Source organism: Lupinus angustifolius, chromosome LG17 (genome assembly GCF_001865875.1).
Source record: "Lupinus angustifolius cultivar Tanjil chromosome LG17, LupAngTanjil_v1.0, whole genome shotgun sequence".
NCBI lineage: Eukaryota > Viridiplantae > Streptophyta > Magnoliopsida > Fabales > Fabaceae > Lupinus > Lupinus angustifolius.
Genome location: NC_032025.1, coordinates 1,371,659 through 1,397,182, shown reverse-complemented (window position 1 = coordinate 1,397,182; position 25,524 = coordinate 1,371,659). Strand labels below are relative to the sequence as shown.

The 25,524-nt window shown below is 32.9% G+C and overlaps 2 protein-coding genes and 1 pseudogene across 10 annotated transcripts; 1 reads left to right on the top strand and 2 right to left on the bottom strand.

The window, feature by feature from the left end:
• LOC109331642 lies at positions 543 to 9,123 on the bottom strand (annotated as a pseudogene).
• Positions 6,568 to 9,481, bottom strand: LOC109331643 (B-box zinc finger protein 18-like). Of its 2 annotated transcripts, XM_019566274.1 has the most exons (6): positions 9,245 to 9,479; positions 9,016 to 9,138; positions 8,437 to 8,533; positions 8,236 to 8,351; positions 7,899 to 8,141; positions 6,568 to 6,896 (listed from the first exon to the last, which is right to left on the bottom strand). In XM_019566274.1, the coding sequence occupies exons 2-6, from the start codon at positions 9,106 to 9,108 to the stop codon at positions 6,891 to 6,893; spliced, it is 555 nt and encodes a 184-aa protein (XP_019421819.1). In that variant the 5' UTR covers positions 9,109 to 9,138; positions 9,245 to 9,479; the 3' UTR covers positions 6,568 to 6,890. The 2 variants fall into 2 exon arrangements, with proteins under 2 accessions (XP_019421819.1, XP_019421818.1); XM_019566273.1 differs by lacking the exon at positions 6,568 to 6,896 and having other exon boundaries at positions 7,863 to 8,141; positions 9,245 to 9,481.
• LOC109331902 (kinesin-like protein KIN-7H) lies at positions 16,086 to 24,498 on the top strand. Of its 8 annotated transcripts, none has more exons than XM_019566683.1 (15): positions 16,086 to 16,218; positions 16,894 to 17,319; positions 17,697 to 17,786; positions 17,912 to 18,012; positions 18,102 to 18,215; positions 18,288 to 18,369; positions 18,493 to 18,560; positions 18,656 to 18,721; positions 18,828 to 18,952; positions 19,219 to 19,555; positions 19,908 to 20,090; positions 20,166 to 20,206; positions 22,457 to 23,138; positions 23,528 to 23,847; positions 24,091 to 24,498. In XM_019566683.1, the coding sequence occupies exons 2-15, from the start codon at positions 17,115 to 17,117 to the stop codon at positions 24,410 to 24,412; spliced, it is 2,736 nt and encodes a 911-aa protein (XP_019422228.1). In that variant the 5' UTR covers positions 16,086 to 16,218; positions 16,894 to 17,114; the 3' UTR covers positions 24,413 to 24,498. The 8 variants fall into 8 exon arrangements, with proteins under 8 accessions (XP_019422228.1, XP_019422230.1, XP_019422234.1 ...); XM_019566686.1 differs by lacking the exon at positions 16,086 to 16,218 and having other exon boundaries at positions 16,784 to 17,319; positions 22,457 to 22,703; positions 22,773 to 23,138; XM_019566689.1 differs by lacking the exons at positions 16,086 to 16,218; positions 22,457 to 23,138 and adding an exon at positions 20,496 to 20,861 and having other exon boundaries at positions 16,782 to 17,319; positions 20,166 to 20,426.

The window sequence follows — 25,524 nt, the reverse complement described above, 5'->3', positions numbered from 1 at the left end:
TCCTTAGTGAAATTAAGAGTTTTTAACTGCTTTATTGTCATAAAAATCACAGAAGTCAACCTTCATGGTATTTTGTGAAAAGCTCATCTAAAACACATTGATATGATGCTAATTAGTGTTACCAGTTAGAGTAATGATATGTTAAATTAAACAACATAGTGGTTACATATCTAATATACTAATTTTCTAAAAATAAATATCATTTACAACATCAACTAGTTCAAAGTTTGATCATGTTTAAGGTTGGAATCCTTAATGTTATTTTGAAAAAATAAAAAAAAAATCATGTAAGGTGATATCATCTGATATGGTTTGATTGACTAGTTTCATTAATTATGTGGTCTATTTATTATATCATTAAGGTCAATTTACCAATTCATCTGTTGAACCGGCTGTAGTATATTTATAAGCACGATGCTGATGACCAAATGTTCTTGCTGGAATTTCGTAATAAGAACCAAGTGTTCTTGCTAGAATTTCATAATAAGAACGAGACACCCGATAGTTATAAACTGTTAGGGCTGTCATCTGTAGCATAGCCGTGACTAGATAGAAATTGTAATTTATTTCAAATGGCTTTCTCTGTGCACATCTGTTATACCTTGTAATTGGTTAGTTACTACTTAGTTTACACAAATGTGATTCACAACAGTATACTTGGTCTTGGTAAGTCATGCACCTTGTTATATACAAATAATCATATACAACTCCTGCTCGTGTCCTGGCACTGAGATAGCCACAAGTCCATATGCTCTATCATCTTTTGCCTTACTTTGTGAACTGCATCTGGGATGGTGCACTTCTTCTCATCACCTATACACAAATTTCAACATCACAATGTTGCTTCATTAACATAGCCTTAACCATATGTTGTGTATAAAATAATTCACAATTATACCTTGAAGGTTAAAAGGATCTTGAGGACATCCTCGTATATCAACTCCATGGCCACAATTATGACATGTGATAGTGTAGGAAGGCACTGAAAATTTTAATAGTCATAATTAGGCAGTATTCAGCTAATGGTACAAGAACACAGTAATTGTGTATTATATATTTTATAAGGAGACTCAACTTTTTCTTACCCCCCTTTGGCAAGTAACAAACCTATAAGAATACTACCATCCATATTCCACTTGAGTCGTAGTTCAAAACATTGTAACTTGAGTGAAACCATAAGACAGAAAATTATACATAATTTGGTGTGTGTAACATTGATAGAAACAAGCCATTCATTTGTCAGTAAATAATCAAAAATGAACAATGTCAATTCATATTTGATATTTGAGAGAAATGTCGTATTTGATATTCGGCATTCTCATCGATTTCTCTGCTCTCTGTTCTATTCTCTCGTTGCTGTCACCTATCTTTCTGTGAACATTTTTTTAATTGAAAGTAAACCGTCCAGTTCATTGCACCTGGTGATTCCAGGCTTTCTTGGTTTAACCTAGTCGAACCAGATTTTTCAAGACCCAAAACGGCCCAAACAATAGTCCAGTTAACAGTCAGAACTAGGACAGCTTGCATGACTAGTCTGACCATCCGGTCTTTCTTATTGGTTATGATGTATTGCAACAGTGATTGCCCAAATAAATATATTTGTTGTTTAAATTGATAAAAGTAAATAGTAAATTCCAACTCACAATCAGGGGTTGAAGTTTGTTTTGATGCATGACGCCACGGGTCCTGAGAGCCATTTGTAAATATTATTTTTGAACCTGTCCATGCACATTACATTAGGATACATGAAACAGGCAAATTCAAGATAATTATATAATATCTTGTTCAGAATAAAACTAGAAAAGAACGTAAAATATGTAGCGCCCAGCCATTATATGCAACAAAGAAGCTTTAGGCAAATGAGTTTGTTTAAAAATAACTTTCGCATAATAGTAACACATCCATATTCACAATAACTTCAAAAAGTTCAGTATAAAATCATCAAGGCTTGACAAGGAAAATATTTAGTCCTCAAACACAGTGGATAATATAAAAAATAAATAGTAAATTAATGTATATATAATGGATAATGGATTTGGAGATAAGTAAGATTCCAGTAAGCGAATTATTTATAATTTTGTTGCACAATTTGATAAAATGAAGAAAACAAAAAGAATAAAAAACTCAGGCAGCGGAAAGATTCTGACCAGCAATTTATGTGCCTCCATAGTATATATTAGTTGCAGTGACATCAGGAAATACGCCATCTCCAAAGACATTTTTGCAAAGGTCCAAATGGTATCTGCAAAATATGAGAAACCACTTCGCACAGCCTTACAAGATTATGGTGAAAAAATATGCAAGAACTAGAAATATTAAAATCCATAGTGTAACAGGCTAACAGTGATATATACAAAAGAGAGGAAATGAATTTTGACAAGAACAGAGTATAATAATGGGCTCAGTGTACTAGACTCCCACCTACTGGGGTCTAGGAGGGTAGATGTACGCAGCATTACCCTCGCAAGAGAAAAGATTGTTTCCAGGATTATGGAGGAGTATATGAAGTTAAAAATGGAGATGAGGAGATTGCCTTGTGTCAACTTTTGAGGAGCGTACACTATCATTTGAGGGAGCCACCTGAAAGTATGCAACTTCAGTGCAAACTTGAAACCACCATAGTCTATCAGAATCATCGTCACTAACAGCTGTGCTTTTCAAGTGCTTCTGGTCATAAGACTGTACACTATCACCAAAGGTTTCCTTCACAAATTTGGCGTAGGCATCCTGCATTAAGAATTATATATTTGCCATTAGGTGGCATTAGACAAGCAGAGACGAAAGTAGTATTCTGGCAAAAGTAGCTAGATCGAAAAGCATACCACCAAATCTTCTCCAGCTTTCTTTGCTTCAACAAGAGGCTTGCATACTTTATCTGGATTTCCATATTGAAACTGCAACATTCAAAGAAAAGAGATAAAGAAACACTGAATTTGCATATAAGATCTTGCGGTGAATTAAAAAGAAACAGCAAGAATCATATCAATTACCGATAAAGCAGCAGCATCAGCTAAAAAATACAAGTCGCCATCAATTTGAAGCTGCAAAACCAGGAAAAGGAGAACAAGCAACATGAGAATCATACAAGAAATATAGTGGGGAACACGTGAGTCATGTTTGGGGTAACTATAATACGCTTTAGAAAGTTAATAAAGAAACAGAGCATACTTCAGCTGCATTAAAAGATTTCTTCAGTGCCTTTGCATTGGTTGCCAGTTTTTGTTCAATAAGTTGAGTAGTTTCTTGTAATGCTGCTTTAGATTCAGCACCTGCTGACTCACCAACCTACATATTAAAGATAGAACTCAAAACTCGACCGAAACTAAGTAATAAAGAAGTTTGTACAGTATATAGCATATAAAACCAAAATAAAAAAAGCCACCAAGGAAATATCACTATCTTCACCTGTTGATCAAACTCCGTGTAGTTATAAACAGCAAGAACGACTGCAGAACTTGCAAGACTTCCACATGTTAAATGGGGAAACTTAAGACGGAACCATGCACTGAGTGCTCCAGGGTATGAAACACCAAAAACAAACCAGGGATTTTCAGTTTTTGTTCTATTAAGCTTCGAGTTTAAGGAGTCCTACAAGAAAAATACAACAAGCAATCAAACAAAATAAGCAGCAATCTAATAAACACCATAGGCTCCTTAAGCCATCATGAAAATTTAAAGGAAAATAAAAAAAAAACGATCATAAAAAGAAAATATGATCAATTAACACAAAGAAATTGTTTTATTGATTTTTCAAAGATACATTATTTATAAGGGAACATGCATGCATTGAATGGTAGAAATTCAAGTGAGCACATATGACCATTTAAATGCACCTTTAAGCATATGAGCAGAATCATGACATTTTCCAAGCTCGGGTCAAGTAACCAAGAAATAATTTGAAAGGTTATGTTCTTGTGAGTCCAAATTATGAGGAAGTATTTAGGAATGTATATACCCTAAAATTAAGGGCCATTAATTTGTGAGATATTGCTAATTAGGATGGTTGAGTATTACTGTATTATTCCTCCAGCCTTGTTGCATACACAAACTAGTTCTCTCTATCATCCATGGCTTCCACGTTCTTATTTTTTCTATGTATTATGTAACTCTGAACGTTATTTTCGTATCCACTTCGAAAATATTTTTTGAAGTTTCAAGAGCAATTTTTGGATCCGCCAAGATATTTTCATTCACTACACGCAATGCAACTTGTACTAATTAGATGAAATTTAGATAATTGAGAAGCAGAAAACATCTTATGATATTTATATAATGTCTGTTTTCTTCTGGACCATAATTAGTTACTGACAAGCGAACTCAACCAAGATATCAATCTGATTCTCACTCAATGAAATGTCTTTTGGCAAACATTTACAATATTATGCATTCTACAATTTGATTTTAAGCAACTTATACATGAATTAGATCAATGCTATGCATGATTATGCTTTCTTCAGTCATACAGAAAAAGCAACAGATTAGTGGCTATCAATGATTCTTTCAACAAGTTTCTTAAGGTGCTACTTTGTCGCCTTCATATCTGCCAAATTGTCATCAAACTGGAAGGTATAAACATTTCACTTGCCTGATAATAATGGCGAAAAACAGCCAAATCAAAGAGTGCCTGCTTGGATGAAAAATATCTCAAATTTTCTGTTGCCAGAGATTTAAATGGAGAACTCTTTCCATAATAGCGATGCTCAAGAGAAACCACAGCAGCTCCAAATTTCTTTGCCAGAACCTATAGATGTTACAAGGCATAAGTTTTTCTAAATTAATATATTTGCTTCAAAAAAACCACTACATTATTTGAGAAAAATGAAGTCTTATTATTGGTTGCTATGGTACACAGTACTCAGGCCAAACTCCATCCTTTGCACTTGAACGAAAATATATTAGAAAACAAAAGCCATTAAAGAATGAGATTACAGATATGGATAAGAAATGCAACTTACAACAATATAGTCATTCTTTATCCCATTGCACGAATATTCACCACAGATTACCAAAAAAATTGGTCCATCTGGAAACTGGAAATAGTCGAGGAACTCATAGTAACGCTGCTGGAATTTGCGGTGATCCTGCAGTGCAAGTATGCAGCATACAAATAACCACAATGAACCATATCAGAATTTGATAGGTGAAAGTGGTCAACAGATTCCACCATTGAAGATTTACAGTCCCCCAAAATAAATAAAAAACTTCCATTTTTATCAAATTAGTGAGTATGTGATACTTTTTACGAGTTTCAATTTCAACAAGTCTATGCTTCAAAATATAATAATCTAAATATAGTAATAATGTGTCTAAATCTTTTCAGAATCATTCTATCTACAATTCTATATAAGCAAGAGAACCATGAAATTGAGCAATAAGAAATCAAACCCTTCTTGTATCCATTTGTAGTATGAATGATTAATATGAAGGTATCTAATTAAAATGGAGAAGTAGTAGATACTTACATAGGGAGAAAAGTGGTCAAGGGTTTGAGAAAGCCAAAGTTGTTGTTTGGTTAGATAATTGGAAGTGACATTGGCGGTGTTGGAGAATCGATTAAGACGCGACGGAGTACGAGGTGCGTAACTGTAAGAGAGAGTTGGGAAAAACAGCAACACTAACAAACACGACAACATCGTCATGTCCATAACCACACCTCTCGTTGTCGTTTTGGACATGATGATGCAATTCTTAAAAAGAGATATTATAAATTTATACATTACATAATTATTATTTATTAATATTATTTTTCATGAAGTCATTTTCAAGATCTAAGCTGAGAATATATAAATGCATGGACATGATATTTTAAAGTTTTAGGTCATATGGTTGACTCTTTTTAATTGATAAAGAGCATTATCCTTTTCAACAATAAATATATATGGGAGGTAAGTATGTCTCTAGGAGGAAGGTAAGTGTAAAGTTTCTTTCAAATTTCTTTTAAAATCAAAGAGTAATAAATCATGAAAGTATCCCATAATAATGTTGTATCCTCATATTAATCTCCTATCTATAAAAGAGCAATACATGTTACTTATAAATCAATCGTCAATAAATAAAGTATCACTTTATAACATATATCACTTTTTTTAATAAGAATGATTAATAAGAAGATATATCATTTTCTTTTTTACAAGTTTAGTAGAAGGGTAAGACTAATGCGAATTGACATAAGGGTAAGGCTAACTCCTCTCGTTACTCAGTTAGTTTTTGAAAATAATGAAGGAAAAAAAAAAAGTTTGAGAACATAAAATACAATTTTAATTCATAAGCTTTTCATTTCTCCTTAAAAAAAAGAACTCACAAATTGATTCATTTAATCATCTTTCCTTTTCCCATCATTTTACTACCATCAACTAGCTAACAAAAACAACTCACAAATAGATTCTTCCTATCGGAAAATATTTTAACTCCCTCCAAAAAAATATTGCTAATTTCTCTTAAAAAATAATTCATCTTATCATCGTTGTTCCAAAAATACTAGACAAATTGATAATATTATTATTTTAATGGGTTTGGCTAAAACAGGAAAACATGGCATTTAAAAAAATGTTTCCCCCTAGATTTTCTTGGGGAGCATAATGCTTTGCTGAAAGATATCAGTGAAACAAAAGTTTAAGACACAGTTCACTGAAAGGAATCACAGATTTACAGTTAACAATGCTTTGCAGTACATATATGACGTGCTGAACTACCAAATTAAATTCCTACATAGCCAAACAAACTTCTACAAATATTTCTGTCCCTCAATGCTTCAATTGCTAGAACATTATTCTAGCTGAATAGGCCAACATTGTGACTAGCATGAATGAATGAGAACAATGTGAAGCTTTTGCAATTCGTAGTTTTCCGGCGTGAGATCCTTCCAGAACTGCATTGCCTACTTGTACGATTTATGGCTGCCAAATAAAGAAAAAACATTCAGGGGCAATATACATGTCAGTGCATGTCATGCATGCTAGGATGTTTTAGTACAAATGTGCAAGGTTCTACTATCTTCCCTTCATAAAATTAATGAACTGAAGATGAAAACATTGATAAGTATTGGGATTATGCAGTGGTGTTGTTCAATTATTAACATATCATTGTCCAGATTAACTCTTTAACCGCATACAATTGAGGTTTAAAGAACTGCTGAAATTTCCCTTACGGGAGGCAGAATCCAAACCGACCATTTTTATCAGTTTTTTCTTCCAAAGAAATAAATTTCAGATGGAACCTATCAATCTCTACTTCAGAAGGAAGCAATGTGTGAAAGTCCAAAACAAATCATGTGAATTTTGTTAAAAAGGATATCTGAAGAGTTTTGAATCTCACAGTTACTTATACATATCAATATTAGCCTTGTGGTGTTAATTTCTGTAAGTACTAAGTTGCAGCAGCAATGGGGACATTTGCTTTCACAAGATGTGACTAAGTGCAATAGTAACTGGAACCAACTATCGAGCAAGGTAGATGACTGCTCATTCATTGCATAACTAACTCAAAAATCGGAGGACTGATGACAACTTGCTTCAAATTCCGTAAATAGATAGATAACCATTGCAATTCGATATGAATTCCTATATTTCAATCATAACTATCTAACTATTTGAACAAGGTTACCATATTTAAAGCATTATAATAGATGGATCCAGCAGTCAGCTCAGCATTACTACAAGAAAAGGTTGATATTATTTTCAAAATGAAATTGTATTAATAGGGTTAAGATACTTAGGATTACAATATGAGAACTCATTAAATGACCATGTGATTGTTGAATTACTTTATGATTATCTTATAAAAGGAAGCAAATTTCAGTTTGCGTGTATTTGCAGCATTCCATTTATACGAAAATATGCCTTTACCAGAATAGAAATTCCAAACTATGCAGAACAAATTTACTTTCCATGCACTCTAACCTGATTATTTGATGTGTGTTCATGTATTCTGTTAGGATTCATGTTCAAATCAAACATTTCAGTTTCCATCTTGGCCTGACCATCAGCACCAGGTTCTGGCGATGGAATCATAGGCATCCTGTGATTTTGTTGCTTCTCTCCCATCTTTAGTCTCGGAAGTGAATTTTGTCCTCTTTTAGTCTCACCAAGTTCCACAGGTTGCAAAGGTGGGTTTTCTGCATGATTAGGTTTATCTCCGGGAAACTACAAAAAAGGGGGAAAAGTAACATTTTAAGGGAACCTAAAGGCACCAAGATCATAAATTAAGACCAACTCATGTTGGATAAGAGAAGCACACCTCAACTCTTTGCCTGAAAAGAAGATATCTTCCATGCGTTCTTTTACCTCCAACATGAACTAACATATCACACTGCAGACAAAGGGAACTTCCATCTGTCTCGCAAAAGAAGAAAGCTACATCCACATTGAAAGGGAAAACACATAATAAGCAAAAGGCATATCAGGAACATGATAACGATAGAGTGAAGAAACTACCTACCAGGTGCATTCTCACATATGTCACAGCGAGGCACGGCGCTCGGACTTGCAAGACCAACCCTTACATGCCTGCTAGCTAGCTTATTACACATGTGAACCTATCGCCCGAAAAGGTTTAAACATTGAGCCATTGCTTGAAAGATGTTAACCATAATAACCAAGCCAGATTAAAGTAAACACAAACTTCAATTTCAAATTTATAGAATTCCAGAAGAATAAAGATTATCAAATCAGATCAAAGCAAATTTATGAACCTAAATTAAAGCTGGAGAGTCAAATTGCAAGTTCTTCATTGTTTCAAACAGTAAACTACTCATTTCCTCAATCAATGATTTCTATTTTACTATAATGCTACATTACTGGTGAGAAATCATGATTGTGATACACTTTTAAAAACATCAAATTATAATTCATAATAACATCCAGACTCAGTGGTATAAGGAAGACAGAAACACCAAGACATCATATTCCAAAACATGAATCAATACCATAGCAATAAGATAGCAAACATAAAAAACAGCATAGATCAGAAAGAAAAGAGAGTAATTGTGTGATGCTATAATGATAGAAAAAAGAGAACCTTTTCATCACAGGCACGGCAGAGTGCGGCCTCATCAGCAGCGCAGAAAACAATAGCGGCTGCGCTCTCACAAGCATCACAAAGTGTTCGCATAATTGAAGACTTTCACTTTCATTGCTTCAACTAACGCAGATACAAAGAAAGCTTAAGTCAGATACATCAGAAGAAATACCTGAATTCCCTCATTTAATAGAGACATATATATATACAAAAAGACATAGAATTTCACCAAATCCATGTTGGTGTATGATGATAGTTTTGTTTTTCTCTTATATTGCCTTGAGGTGATAAGTGGTCAATGATGATGATGATGATGGGGTTGGAGAATGACTACTATTATGATAAAAAGATAGGGTTTTTCAAGAAAAAGAATAGGGTTGGTGGTTGGAGTTGATGATTTAAGAAACAGAGAGAAGAAGAAGAAGAAGACACAATAAATGAGTGTTTATGTTTATGTTTGTGTTTGTGTTTTTGTTTGTGTGTGTCAACTATGTTGGGCTCAAGAGAGGGTCACTTGGTAGCCACATATTCAAAACCAATGTGGGGTCCATATCAATTCAACCTTCATTCTCAACCTCACATTGTGGGACCCACATCCTTATTATGTGTTGTTGCCTTTCTTTTTTTTAAACCTTATATATGGTAGGACAAATACATATTTTTCTTTTTGTTTTTAATATCAAAATTCTATTTCTTTTTAAATTTAAAGGATAAATATGTCATTAAAAATATATTTTTCTTTACTTTTTGAAGTAGTTGTCTCTCGTTAATAAATATTTTTCTCTCTTGCCCCTTCCCTTTCTTCCACACAAGGAAAAGAGAGGAATCTTCACTCAATCACCCACAATTCCATAATTTCCATTTCTGTGGGGAGTATTTAGAGAGCAAATTTCAAAGTTTGAGACTTGTTTAAGGAGTTGATGGAACATTCATGGTCCACAATATATTGCCACGTGTCTTTTTTTTCTAGATTTAGATGTAGAAAAAACAAGGCTTTGTGATAGAGTGATAGGTGTTGCTTACTTTCCAACTTTCCTTTTGAGAGAGAGATAATAAAGCCAAGATTTCTCCCGAGAGAAAGAGTTGGCTAAGTTAAATTTTGATTGGATAAATTAAGGTCCTTTTTTACAATGTGTTAATGTGAGATTGATCAGCCAAATTGACCTTACATATAAAAACATAGTAGTGGGTATGTCACAAAAAACATCTCATTGCACTTAAAATGTGATTTTAAATAGAGTAAAATTGTATAAATCACTCCTCATTTTTTACACCTACATAAACTCCCTATATTTTTATTATACTGACCACCTCTGCACAAAAAATAAGTGTAATTTTTTTAACAAAAAATGTGATAAATACAATTTAGTTAAACAAAACATGGTATATTGTGATAACAAATCCAAATAATATATGATTCAGTACATCATTATTATTTTTGGTTTGTTACGATATAGTATAAGAGTTATTTAAATAATATTTATTTCGAATTGTTTATGCATTTTGTAACAAAAAATAATAAAGATACATTGATTTGTATATTATTTGGATTTATCTCCATAATATACCATGTTTTGTTTAACTTAATTGTATTTATCACATTTTTTGTTTAAAAGAATATATTTATTTCTCATCTAGAGGTGATCAGTATAATGAAAATATAAAAAATAAGTGGTTTGTATATGTGTAAAAAAGTGAGGGTGGTTTATATATTTAACTAAAATTCAGGGGTGAGGGTGTATGTGTCAGTGTAATTTACTCTTTTAAATAAAATAAGAAACTTACTTTATTTTTTGTTTAATGTATATCTAAGTATAATATTTAACGGAAAATGTTATTTTTATATAGATAAATATTAAAATTTTCATAATAATGTAAATAAATATTAAATAAAGAAAGACCGGGCATTAAATATGTTTTGTTTTTTCATAAGTTCAAATTTCAATTTGTTTAGTTAGATACCATATCTTTCAAGAACAAAAATAATTAACCATGTAGTTTAGTTTTATATTTGTTGATGGTATTATAATAATATCTCTCACTTTTTAGTAAGGAATTAATCTTTTTAGGATTCATAATTTTTCATCTCAACAAATGTCACTTATATAAATTAAATCACTGATTTTGAGGATCACGAGATCGTCGAGATGTTTAATTTATATATGGTTATTGGTTGAAGTATGTCAGAGAAAAAAATATCAATATTGTAAACGGTGTTGATCAATAGTGTAGACCCACTCTATGTCTCAATTATTTGTTATTCGATCCAAACCATTCAATACCTCCGAATCCTAGTGGCCTATATACATATGCTATTTTTAGGAAGAATACTATTATTTACATAAATAAATGTCTTTCTTCTAACTACTTTTGCTTATTATTAATTTCTGAAAGCAATTGGTAACCTTTACCTTCACCAACTCAACTTTATGAAGCAATACAATTTTAGAAGGATGCATATTTCATCACTCATAGCCTCACGAGGAAAAAAGATAAAAGGCAAAGCCACTAGTGAATATGAGATACAACAATTCAACAAAGCAATCTTATTATTATTATTTAAAATACCACTTGATAGTTGATACAACTATACACATTATACAGCTTTTTTTAGTGGTCCACCTTTCCATTACAAAAACCTCAGATCTCAAACATGCTTTTGGATGGACATGACCAATAATTAATAACAATCTAATTTTGTTATCTCCCAATCTATCACATTTTCTCCCTTTTGATGAACCAATATCTTATATTATATAAATGAAAAATGAAAGCTAAGTTAATTAATACTCTTCACACGTTTGTTTGAAGTAAAACTAGAGTATAGACAGGTTAAAAGGGGAAGTTCATCATATCCATTGCTTTTATACCAAAAAAAGTAAAAGGGACTAGACTTATGAGCACCATTGCTTAGACTTAGATGGTTGTAACTATTCCATCACCTTCCTCATTATTTTGGTGCTACCAAATCTATCTTATTGCTTTTTTGGATAATGAATTAATCTCTTTCAAAGTGTGTTTTTGCTCCTTTTAATAAGTGTTGTTTTCATGAATCAAACTCTTAACATTTTAGTCATCCTAAAAATCTAACGGGATCTTACACCACTAGAACTTTTTAGCCACCTTACATATTTGAACTTGGATTATAAGTAGCGAAAAGGACTAGCTACTGCTAGGACCTAGGCTATGGGAATTATTGCATCCAAAGACTTATATCTATAAATATAGGAAAAATGGATGTTAAAACAAATATTATTATGAGGAATAAAAATAATTGATATGGAGCATTTAATCTTATTTAAATGATTAAAATTAAAAAAAATATATGTAGCTTTTTTTATCCAACCGAACACTACACTACAAAATTACAATTTGGCACATTATTAGTCATCTAGAGACTATTTATAAAAATTGTCCTAACAACTAGCAATGTAAATATGTAATACAAGCTATACTAATACAATTTGTATATATCAATATTGATCAAATTCAGCTACTGACCAGGTTAGTACCTAGCAGAAAGCACAGAGTTCAAATATTCTAGAAATTTCTATTATGCTTCCTAGCAAAAAGTTTGAGGATGCTAGTTTTTTTTTTACTTCGGTGTTACCCAAAAATTACTACATTACGCCATAATTGGTATTTAACAATACTCATTCAACATCACTTATGTGTTCAACGCCGTTAAATGTAAGGTGACAGAAAATTAACAGTGTTTATTGAAACAAACATTGTTAAAGGTGTTATCTTTAATAGCGTTTATTAAAAAAAGTGATGTTAAATGTCATACTTCATATATTCAATATCATTTTTTCAATAAGCGTGGTTAAAGGTGTTATTTTTAACAGTGTTTGTTGAAGGAAATATATTAAAGCTGTTATCTTTAACCGTGCTTATTGAAGAAAGCGTTGTTAAATGTCATACTTCATATATTTAATAGCACTTCTTCAATAAGGCATTGTTAAAAGGTGTTCATATATTTAACATCACTTCTTCACTAAACTGTTAATGACTTGTTTTAGTGAGCGAGAATCTTTTCAAATTCAAAAACAAAACCTCACACAATAATACATATCACTCAGTTTATTATTTCTCTTACTTTTCTTCTTCTCATGAGTTACATTTTTTCTCTCTTTTGTTTTTAGTTTCTCTTTTCAAGCAAGTTATCGATTTTTGGTTTTTCTCTTCAAGCATAAGGTAAATCGTTATCTTATTTTAGCTCATTTATTTCTCTATTCATTAATAGTGTGATCTTTATTTGTTGTGAAGTTATGCAACTACGATGTTCTAGGTTTTTGGCTATGGTGAACATTGGAGGAAAATGAATGAACAATTTGTGTAAGATTTCATTACTCCTATGTTATTTTATAATAATGGAATAGTGAGCGCTGTTAAATGTTTATTTTCTATACCGCTACAAAAAATGCTATTGAATATAACATTGTGTACTACCGTACTCACATAAAAAGCGTCATAAAAGCGCTGTTAAATAACAATTTTAAGCGCTATTGTTTTGATGTTTGGACGTAGTACTAGCTACTTCTTTTATGTATCTACAAATTATTTAGAAGTGATATATGTCATATTGATGTACGTGTAAACAATTTATATGCTTTAGAGATATGAAAAACTTATGGAATATGGAAGGGAGAGAAAAAACTCGTATGAAATCTATATATAAGCAATATATTTGGAAACAAATTATTTTCTATTTTGTGATTCTATCCAGAATAATCATCAAATATCAAATTTTAATATATTCTCAATATTTTGTTGGTTATCTATATATACATTTCTCCAAACAATTTTTTATAGAAGGATTTCCTAATACCGCTCTTTGAACTTGGTGAAGGATTTTTTGTGGTAGAACTAGGTGGCAGCCCAACACATTTTGGGGCCTATAGTCCAATTACGAAATGCTGGACCTTTTATTTGTTAAATATAGGTGATTTTTTTTACTCAAAATTGTTTTTTACTATTTAAAACTACAAATAAAATGTAAATCTATTGTCGAAACACCGGTTCTATTCTTTTGGTACATATAATTGTTTCAATCGCCTGAAATTACTTTTAAACGAATAAATATTAAAAATTTAAAGAATTTGTAGAATATTTGAAAGAGTAGGGGACAAAGTGTTATATATGACAACTATTAGCTGATAATAGAGAAAAACTTGTTAATATCTGATAGTTGATTGATTGAATAGAGTGATAAGTAATTGAAAAAAGTACAAATCACTTTTTATTAATTGTATTAAAAAAAATTGCAAGTATATATGTACACATTTATTTATATTTACAAACGAGGGCTTAAACACTTACCCAATGGCTGGCTATGGGAGAGTATGTGTGAGTAATGATCATATGTAATAATCAATGGTCTAAATCATATCATTTGAAATAAACCATTTAAGTTTAAATTATAATATATCATAAATAATGAATATTTAGTAGGTCCATTAATCATAAATCATATGGGCACATATGTTGTCTTAAGGAAGATGTAATTCCATGTATCATTATTTCTGATTAGTAGAAAAAATATATTTAAGTTAAAATTTAAGAATAAAATATTTTTTTGACCAATCAAAAGAAATAAATATAGAGTCATCTTGATCTTGGGTTTGTAGGTTATTTCAACCACTTGTGTATAATTTGATAATCTTGGCCTTCTAGTATAATGTATGTGAATGTTGTGTCACATTGTCATTATTGTAGAAGCTGAATGGGTTGGTTAAGATTATCACGTTATCCATTATATTACAATGAGGGAGTTGGTCGTGTAGACCACAATATAACACAATTCCATCATGTGTCACACTTTGTGAAGTCTTCTTAAAACACTCCAATATTTAAATGCATAGACGTGCAAGCATGTTTGAGCACATACAAGTCTAAATGCATAAATGGTATATTTGTATTCTACTTTCGAGTCCATTATGTAACATTCATTCTATAGTGCACAACTACACACGCATATAAGTAAAGGGTCACTCTAGTCCCTAGTCGAGGATGAATTTTCTCACTTCAAATGCCACCACAACATGCACATGGTGTGTTCAAATTACATTACTTGTTTTGGTCAAAATGTCCCTACTACCCTTTTTCATTGCTTCACCTTTGGGAATAATTGTGAAGAACTTAGTACTCAACACAAAGGTGTCCACCCACAAGGATAAACTTGTTTGGACAATTTTGTTTGATTTGATAATTTGTAATGAATTATAAAGTTTATTTCCATACCTTTTAATAAACAATCTGAACAAAATTAAATCATTCTTTCATCACAACCATCCTAGTTGTTAGATACAAGAATCTTAAAAAAAAATTACTCTTTATGTTCAAACTATTGAAAGTGACTAAAAAGATGTTAGTCAAGTGGGATAAGGCTCCGCTAGATCTCCAAGACAATTAAAGTTTGATTGTTGTAAACGACACTTGCTGGGAAAGCCATCCACGCACACACCGGAAGAATTAGTTCTTTAATAGTACAAAAAAAAACCTATTGAAAGCGATTCATCCAACTTATGGTGTTGTACTATTGAAAGTTTCGTTTTCTTTTTAAAAGAATGGCTAGTACACATCTCTTTCATTCTTATATTTGCATCAGTGACACAATATGTAGATATATGAAAAAGAAAGTGAGTAATAGCAATTAGATGGGGGATAATTATGCAAATATATAATATGATGTGTACATAGCAAAATTACCATGAATTAACATTAACATAATTGTATTTTTGAAGTCTCAAATTCGAGGTCACGAATTAAGTTAGAATAACCTCATTAATTAATCTACAAGTTTAGTAGTAATACAAAGTTGATTATAGAATTATGCATATAATAACTTAATAAGTGTGTTAGTGACACTTGTTATTTTGAGTAGTCTTTTTAATAACTTCATCATTTATAAGCAAGTAATTGAAATTTGGAAATCATCATGCATGTGGTGCAAAATGCCAAATTAGATACAGGGCATATTGGTAATTTGAGGGTCTCAGTGATTATCCCTTCATAGTGTAGCTTCAGCACATTAGTTCTAAATACTAAGGAAATAATGAATGTATTGTAATAATAAACAAATTAGGAGGGTGACCCTATAACCCTTTAGACATAGAATAAAATGAAAGAGAAATGAAGCTTTTTATGTTTTCTCTCTTTACTTCTTAAGTTCTCATTTGCTCTTGCCTGCATTTGCATGAGGTGAGGAATGTTTATTTTTTTTATAAAAAAACTTGTGTTGACTTTAAAGATTGAACTTCCACATTGTGTTCTCAACACCAATTCTATCATTGTATAGCTGTTTAAGGATTTTTTTTGTTTGTTTCTTATTTGGGGTCTTTGATGTTAATGATAATAACTAGAATTTGGTCTGAAATTTTGTTAATGCTGAAAATATGAGTATTCCTTGCCTTTGATCCATAATAGCAGTTATCTTAAACTTGGACTCTAAGTTTGCCTTTATGATATTAAAGTTTGCTGCCAGAGTAAAAAATATCATCATCAGAATCTGGATTCAGTATGATATAATGCAGTTTGAGATTTTATTTTATGTTTATTGTTATGCTGTTTATGTAATTTTCTTCTAGATTTTGGTTGGATTATATTGTACATGCTATATTTAGAGCTGAAAAAACAAACAAAATGATAATAAAAACAATTGTGGATTTCTAGGGAGAGAATTACATACATTCATTTTTTCCACCCTTCTGACAAGGATTTATTTGCACATGAAGTATATGACCTTGTGATCATAGTCATTTAGATTTTTTATTTCCTTCATCTGGCATCTCTCAATATATAATATACAATTGCACAGAATAATACCTGATTTTTCTGCTGAATGGAATGATAACTTTGATTAGTTTGTTGCTGCAGATAATGATTGGGAGCTGAAAGCTTGAGTGGCCCTTGTGTTCCATAGCATCACAACAATACAACACATGCTTTATGAAAACAGACCAAAAAGTAGTACTAGATTAAGTGAATACCAAAGTTGCCTATGGAGGAATGCTCAGAATTCCATTAACATGTGAAACCTTTCGTTATATTGGACTAATTCGGGTTGGAGTTTAAACAAGTTTTGAGTAGTTGGAGAAATGGGCTCTGTTGAAGGGGAAGAGGCAATGCAACAAGGCCATGTGGAGAGAATTTTTGTGTCAGTTCGTCTCCGTCCTCTGAATGATAGAGAGCTTGCAAAAAATGATGTATCTGAATGGGAATGCATTAATGATACTACCATCATATGCAGGAACAACCTTACAGCTTCTGATAGATCCCTCTATCCAATAGCATATTCATTTGGTATGAAGAAAAATACATCTTTAAAGTTCCATATAAGGTTTTCATTTAATTTAATTTACTTCTTATAATGCAGCCCTGTATTGTGTATATATTGGTCCTTATGGATGACATTTTAATTTTTATAAAAGAAAAGAATGAATGTGTAGAGTGTAAAGTGGGAATTATGATACTTGATCTTGATCATTCCTATCAAAGGCTCAATATGTCTTTGGGATCTTATTCTGTGTGTTATTCTGTCTTTGGGATCTTGATCCATTGGTTTTGTCACCGAACCCATTCTGCCAAGATCACAGCTAACCTTTATTCTACAAAAACATGGGCTATGATAAATTTTGGTTCTTCCTTATGATTTTCCCTTGCATTTGTTTTTTATGTAGACAGAGTATTTCGGGGGGATTGCTCCACAAGGCAAGTGTACGAAGAAGCAGCGAAGGAAGTGGCATTTTCGGTTGTAAGTGGCATCAACTGTGAGTTTCTTTCCTTTTGCTTTTTCCCTCCTTCATCAGCATTAGTATCCATGGAACTCCTATGTTAACATCTTCTTTTGCTCTCTTTCTTGGCCTCTATGGTCTTCGATTTTCTATTTCGTCAGCAAGCATTTTTGCATATGGACAAACAAGTAGTGGAAAGACATATGCCATGAGTGGTATAACTGAGTATGCTGTAGCAGACATCTATAACTACATAGAAAAGGTACTGAAATATGAACAAATCAGCACAACTTTGCATAAATCTTGTCATTACCAAAACCATTTTTCGATTAAGTTTTGCTTTTTTTATAGCACCGGGAAAGAGAATTTGTTATGAAGTTTTCAGCAATCGAGATTTATAATGAATCTGTGAGGGACCTCCTTAGTGAAGACTCTACTCCTCTCAGACTTCTTGATGATCCAGAGGTAAATTTCTTCTTCACTTTCCTAACAGAGCTAGTATATGTATATTTTACTTACAGTTCGTCAAGTTTACAGAGAGGGACCGTTATTGAGAAACTGATCGAGGAAACTTTGAGAGACTGGAACCATTTTACAGAACTTATTGCTTTATGTGAAAGTAAGGATGGTTTGAATGATTCTCGCTTCAGCCACGTTACCTTGATTGAATTTATTTTGTTTTCTGTTCCTCTTTGCTAGAACTGACTGCAAACTTTTCCTTCATTTGATTGCATTTTCACAGCTCAAAGGCAGATAGGGGATACACCACTGAATAACGCAAGCTCCAGATCTCATCAGATTCTCAGACTGGTATAATACGCTACTGTTTTTGTTAGAGGACTATGAACTTTGTAAACTATTATGTACATTTCCTCTTACATTTCCTAAACAATGTGCTTTTTCAGACAATTCAAAGTTCTGCACTTGAATTCCAAGGAAGCGACAAGTCTAGCTCTCTCCTTGCTTCAGTGGTATGACTAATTTGATCATTTCATACAAAAATATTTCATGTGACATTTTATTACGGTAAAGAACAACTACAGGAAATTAAGTGATGATATAATTTTTTTGGTACAGAATTTTGTTGACCTTGCCGGAAGTGAGCGTGTATCACAAACCAATTCAGCTGGTACGAGGTTGAAAGAGGGTTCCCACATAAATCGCAGTTTACTAACTCTAGGAACTGTTATCCGCAAACTCAGGTTAGCTAGTGAAGATCCTTTTTTCAATATTTGGCACATCCTTTATCACGCACTTACTTATTCTTTACGAGTTTGACAAACCTAGCCACTATTAGTAGATGAAATGCCTCCGGCGCTAGTTTTATTTCTAATTTTGTAAATAAAAAATTACGAAACTCGCTGATGGCTCATTATAATCAATGTTTGATGTGCTAAGAATATTTACACACTTAGTTTTGAGGAATATTTGTTTAACTCTTACCTCAATGTAATGAGTTTTGTTGCAGCAGGGGGAGAAATGGACATATTCCTTTCAGAGATTCAAAGCTAACACGCATATTGCAGTCCTCGTTAGGAGGCAATGCTAGAACTGCAATCATCTGCACCATGAGCCCTGCACGGAGCCATGTTGAACAAAGCAGAAACACCCTCTTATTTGCAAGCTGTGCTAAAGAAGTGGTAACTAATGCACAAGTCAATGTAGTGGTGTCTGATAAAGCCCTAGTCAAGCAATTAGAAAAAGAGGTGTCTAGGCTTGAAAATGAATTGAGAAATTCATCGATATCCCGCCCTATATCGGATTCTACAGCATTATTGAGAGAAAAAGACCTCCAGATTGAGATGGTAATGATAAACTTGTGTGGCTAAATTCATTTTCTTTATGGTATAATATAGAGTTTGTTGTACGTATCTGGCATCACATCTAGGAAAAGCACTAAAATCTCATATATATCAAATCACACTTAAAATTTATGTGCATGATGTAGTGTATGATATTGAAGAGTGAATTTGAGAGATGAAATCTAAATTCTCGTTCAACTGACTTCACAGAATCTAAAGCCTCATATATATACAATGATGTTTGACTAACTGAAGCTGAAAGCTATGATTAACTAAACTAAAATTAACCGATTACAACTAATCATAGCAGAGTTCTAACTAATTAATTTAGCTAAGCTGACTTGTTATATATCAGGAATGGGGACATTGGAACTTTGCTACCTTTGAGCATGCATTTCTTGTGGCTGCAAAAATGAATTCTGTTGTTCCCCCTTTGAAATGTATGCAGTTAAAGAAAGAGGTACAAGAAGTGACCCGAAAGCTGGACTGGGCACAATCTCAAATGAAGGGCACAACCCAAGTTGTGGAAGATGATTTGGTGAGTATATATGCCTACACTTTAAACATTAAAAGTAGTAAGTGGTCTTCTTTTTTATTCTAATTATTCTTCCAGCCACATATCCGAGAAAGCATGGATCTTCATTATCCTAAATTAAGCGCGAGAAAGACATGGGACTTTGAAAATCAATCGGAAAACCTGAATGTATTAAGTGATGGCGAGGATAGTATCGGGTCTTTTCATGCATCTCAACATTCAGATGGAGACAGTTTTAGTTCTGATGAGAACTTGTTCCAACTCCCTGACCTTGAAAAGAATCTTTCTACCAGAAGTGCATCCATGGGGCTATCTATAGCAAACATGGATGCTTTAAGTAATGATTTGGATCAGAAAAATGTCGATGATCAACATGAAGAAGAGGAACATTGTAAGGAAGTTAAGTGCAATGAGTCAAAAGGCCTAATTACAAAATCACATACACACTCAAACCAAACAGATTTAAGCCCAAAAGATAGATGGACTGACTCTAATACACCACCTCCTGCCGCAACTACAGCTTACTCGGGATTGACTGTGGTTGACAATGGAGTCAAGAAAGATCTGAATTTGAGTTATTCTGAGTTAAAGGAAGACAAAGTTTACACACTAAATTATAATACCAATCCTGAGAGAAAGTCATTGGATAGGTATACAAATTTTGTGGATCATTCACAGAATGTGGAATCCTCCACTAGAAAGGAAACTGAGAGGAATGGTCCAAAAGGAAAGGCACAGGAAAATAAAAGTTTGAATTTAATGGCTGACCATGAGGTAATCTTCTATTGTACATCTTTTCTTTCGTTTGTTTCTCTTGAACTTGGTCTTATTCCTGGCCTTGATGGCCAAAAATCAGTTATTGAATCCAGTTGAGAATTTTTTAATCATTGCTCTATGATTCATTTTTTATGATTCTTCTTAATCACCTATGTTACTGATACAACAGCACATGTACCTACCGAAAGCCTGGTGGGTGCATTGAGAATAAGCAGTTGATTCTTTAAGTTGTTTTGCATAACATGTTCCAGCATTAGAGATATGAGTAGTTAGGACTGGTTATCTTCTTAGTTGCTTTACTTGAATATACAAGTTTGTATTGCATTGTATACTTTCATATTTTTCACATTCAATCAATTCCAGAGCATTGTTTTTTCTTATGCTTTTTTCAATATTTGGCACATCCTTTATCACGCACTTACTTATTCTTTACGAGTTTGACAAACCTAGCCACTATTAGTAGATGAAATGCCTCCGGCGCTAGTTTTATTTCTAATTTTGTAAATAAAAAATTACGAAACTCGCTGATGGCTCATTATAATCAATGTTTGATGTGCTAAGAATATTTACACACTTAGTTTTGAGGAATATTTGTTTAACTCTTACCTCAATGTAATGAGTTTTGTTGCAGCAGGGGGAGAAATGGACATATTCCTTTCAGAGATTCAAAGCTAACACGCATATTGCAGTCCTCGTTAGGAGGCAATGCTAGAACTGCAATCATCTGCACCATGAGCCCTGCACGGAGCCATGTTGAACAAAGCAGAAACACCCTCTTATTTGCAAGCTGTGCTAAAGAAGTGGTAACTAATGCACAAGTCAATGTAGTGGTGTCTGATAAAGCCCTAGTCAAGCAATTAGAAAAAGAGGTGTCTAGGCTTGAAAATGAATTGAGAAATTCATCGATATCCCGCCCTATATCGGATTCTACAGCATTATTGAGAGAAAAAGACCTCCAGATTGAGATGGTAATGATAAACTTGTGTGGCTAAATTCATTTTCTTTATGGTATAATATAGAGTTTGTTGTACGTATCTGGCATCACATCTAGGAAAAGCACTAAAATCTCATATATATCAAATCACACTTAAAATTTATGTGCATGATGTAGTGTATGATATTGAAGAGTGAATTTGAGAGATGAAATCTAAATTCTCGTTCAACTGACTTCACAGAATCTAAAGCCTCATATATATACAATGATGTTTGACTAACTGAAGCTGAAAGCTATGATTAACTAAACTAAAATTAACCGATTACAACTAATCATAGCAGAGTTCTAACTAATTAATTTAGCTAAGCTGACTTGTTATATATCAGGAATGGGGACATTGGAACTTTGCTACCTTTGAGCATGCATTTCTTGTGGCTGCAAAAATGAATTCTGTTGTTCCCCCTTTGAAATGTATGCAGTTAAAGAAAGAGGTACAAGAAGTGACCCGAAAGCTGGACTGGGCACAATCTCAAATGAAGGGCACAACCCAAGTTGTGGAAGATGATTTGGTGAGTATATATGCCTACACTTTAAACATTAAAAGTAGTAAGTGGTCTTCTTTTTTATTCTAATTATTCTTCCAGCCACATATCCGAGAAAGCATGGATCTTCATTATCCTAAATTAAGCGCGAGAAAGACATGGGACTTTGAAAATCAATCGGAAAACCTGAATGTATTAAGTGATGGCGAGGATAGTATCGGGTCTTTTCATGCATCTCAACATTCAGATGGAGACAGTTTTAGTTCTGATGAGAACTTGTTCCAACTCCCTGACCTTGAAAAGAATCTTTCTACCAGAAGTGCATCCATGGGGCTATCTATAGCAAACATGGATGCTTTAAGTAATGATTTGGATCAGAAAAATGTCGATGATCAACATGAAGAAGAGGAACATTGTAAGGAAGTTAAGTGCAATGAGTCAAAAGGCCTAATTACAAAATCACATACACACTCAAACCAAACAGATTTAAGCCCAAAAGATAGATGGACTGACTCTAATACACCACCTCCTGCCGCAACTACAGCTTACTCGGGATTGACTGTGGTTGACAATGGAGTCAAGAAAGATCTGAATTTGAGTTATTCTGAGTTAAAGGAAGACAAAGTTTACACACTAAATTATAATACCAATCCTGAGAGAAAGTCATTGGATAGGTATACAAATTTTGTGGATCATTCACAGAATGTGGAATCCTCCACTAGAAAGGAAACTGAGAGGAATGGTCCAAAAGGAAAGGCACAGGAAAATAAAAGTTTGAATTTAATGGCTGACCATGAGGTAATCTTCTATTGTACATCTTTTCTTTCGTTTGTTTCTCTTGAACTTGGTCTTATTCCTGGCCTTGATGGCCAAAAATCAGTTATTGAATCCAGTTGAGAATTTTTTAATCATTGCTCTATGATTCATTTTTTATGATTCTTCTTAATCACCTATGTTACTGATACAACAGCACATGTACCTACCGAAAGCCTGGTGGGTGCATTGAGAATAAGCAGTTGATTCTTTAAGTTGTTTTGCATAACATGTTCCAGCATTAGAGATATGAGTAGTTAGGACTGGTTATCTTCTTAGTTGCTTTACTTGAATATACAAGTTTGTATTGCATTGTATACTTTCATATTTTTCACATTCAATCAATTCCAGAGCATTGTTTTTTCTTATGACAGATTACAGAGAAAGGAACGAATCCAATCATCGCTACTAAGAAATTCAAAGATGTGGGGTTGGATCCAATGCAAGTTGAAGGAGAAAATCATTCAAACTGGCCTTCAGAGTTTAAGAGGCTGCAAAGAGAGATTGTTGAACTCTGGGATGCTAATAATATTTCATTGATTCACAGGACTTACTTTTTCCTTCTATTCAAAGGGGACCCATCAGATTATATTTACATGGAAGTAGAACTGAGAAGGCTATCCTATATTAAGCAAACTTTTTCCCAAGGCAATAAGATTGCGGAAAGTGGACGTACCCTTACCCCTGGCTCAAGGTAACCTTTCATGTATGAGTAATGGTAGTTAATAGACCCGGTTTCGTAATAACCCTATGCTGATTGTTATGTTGCTGGTATGTGACATTTCAAGTAACCCTATATGATAGATATATGCTCTTACTAATGTTACGATCGAAATATTCGATGTGGTTTTACTAAATTCTGTAACAAATGATATAACACAAAGTTTGCATTATTGAGTAATAATAAAATCATTCAATGCATTTCACTTAAAAACAGCATAAAAAAACTGAAAAGAGAGAGGAGGATGTTGAGGAAGCAAATTCGGAGGCGGCTATCGAAGTCTGAAAGAGAGAACATGTACTTGAAATGGGGACTTCGTTCGAGTTCCAAACATAAGAGGTCGCAGTTGGTTCAACGCTTATGGAGTGACACAAAAGACATGCACCAAGTTGGAGAGAGTGCAGCCATTGTTGCAAAGCTGGTTGGTCCAGTAGAGCCAAATCAGGCTTTGAAGGAGATGTTTGGACTCAACTTTGCTCCACGGCCAACAAGTAAGAAATCTACTGGTTGCACAGCAAGTATGAAACATATTTGTTGAGCTTGGATTACTATTTTAGGAAATTTGCTTTGGCCATTGTATAAATTTCATAGGCTCTATATATAACACATGATTCTTTTACCCTCCTCCTTTAGAAACAAATTGATCACTTTTGTTTGTAACGTTATTGCTATTGAGTGTAAAGTGGTTTGTAAAGGATGTGAAATTCTATGGTTATAGTTCATAAGTTGTAAACTTTGTCTTGATAAAACAGCATGAATGGTTAAGTATCACCTATTATTCTGATTACTTCAATGTTTTCCCATTTTGATTTTTCTCCAATAATTATGTTTTTTCCATATACATAGATGGTTCAAAATTTGTAGTATGAAGCATGCAATTTCTGATGCAATATAGTCATTTTGGTAATCTATACAATTATATTGTGACCCTCTATAATAATTTCCCTAAAATGTCCACACATATGATAAAAGCAACTTAATTGTAATCTAATTTTAAAAAGTGGATACATTATAGAGCTAACCTATAGGAAGAAAGTTGAAAGCATAATTAAAAGAGTAAATACTCGTTTTAGTCCCTCATATTTCTCGACCTTATTGGTTTAGTCCTTCAAAAAAACCTAAAATGTCTCAAAAATTTCAAAAAAGGGGTCAAATTAGTCTTTTTTGGAGTCAAATTAGTCTCTACCTTTTAAATATACTAAAAATGACTAAATTGACCCACATTTAAAATTTTTGAGGTATTTTCTTTTTTGAAGAACTAAACTAAACTGTTAAAATAAAAAAATATGAATGACTAAAATGGTATTTACTCTAATAGAAACTATGGGTGTTCGCGGTCCATTTGGATCGGTTTTTAAGCAAAAAATCATCCGATCCAAACGCGTAATTAGTATACAGTTCGGTCTGGTCCGGTCCATTTATATTAAGATGTCCGATCCAATCCGGTCCAAATATTATATGTGGTTTCGGTCCGGTTTGGATCGGTCTATTTTTTAGATATAAACATATAAATTCCTTCAATTTTAGCCTACAACACCAACAAGATAGTAACGAGAACAATGAAGAAAAGTTTGATTCTTTTAATAGCAAGATTAGAAACATCAATATTCATATTGTTACGACAGTTTATATGAGTTTTTGCTGTGCTTA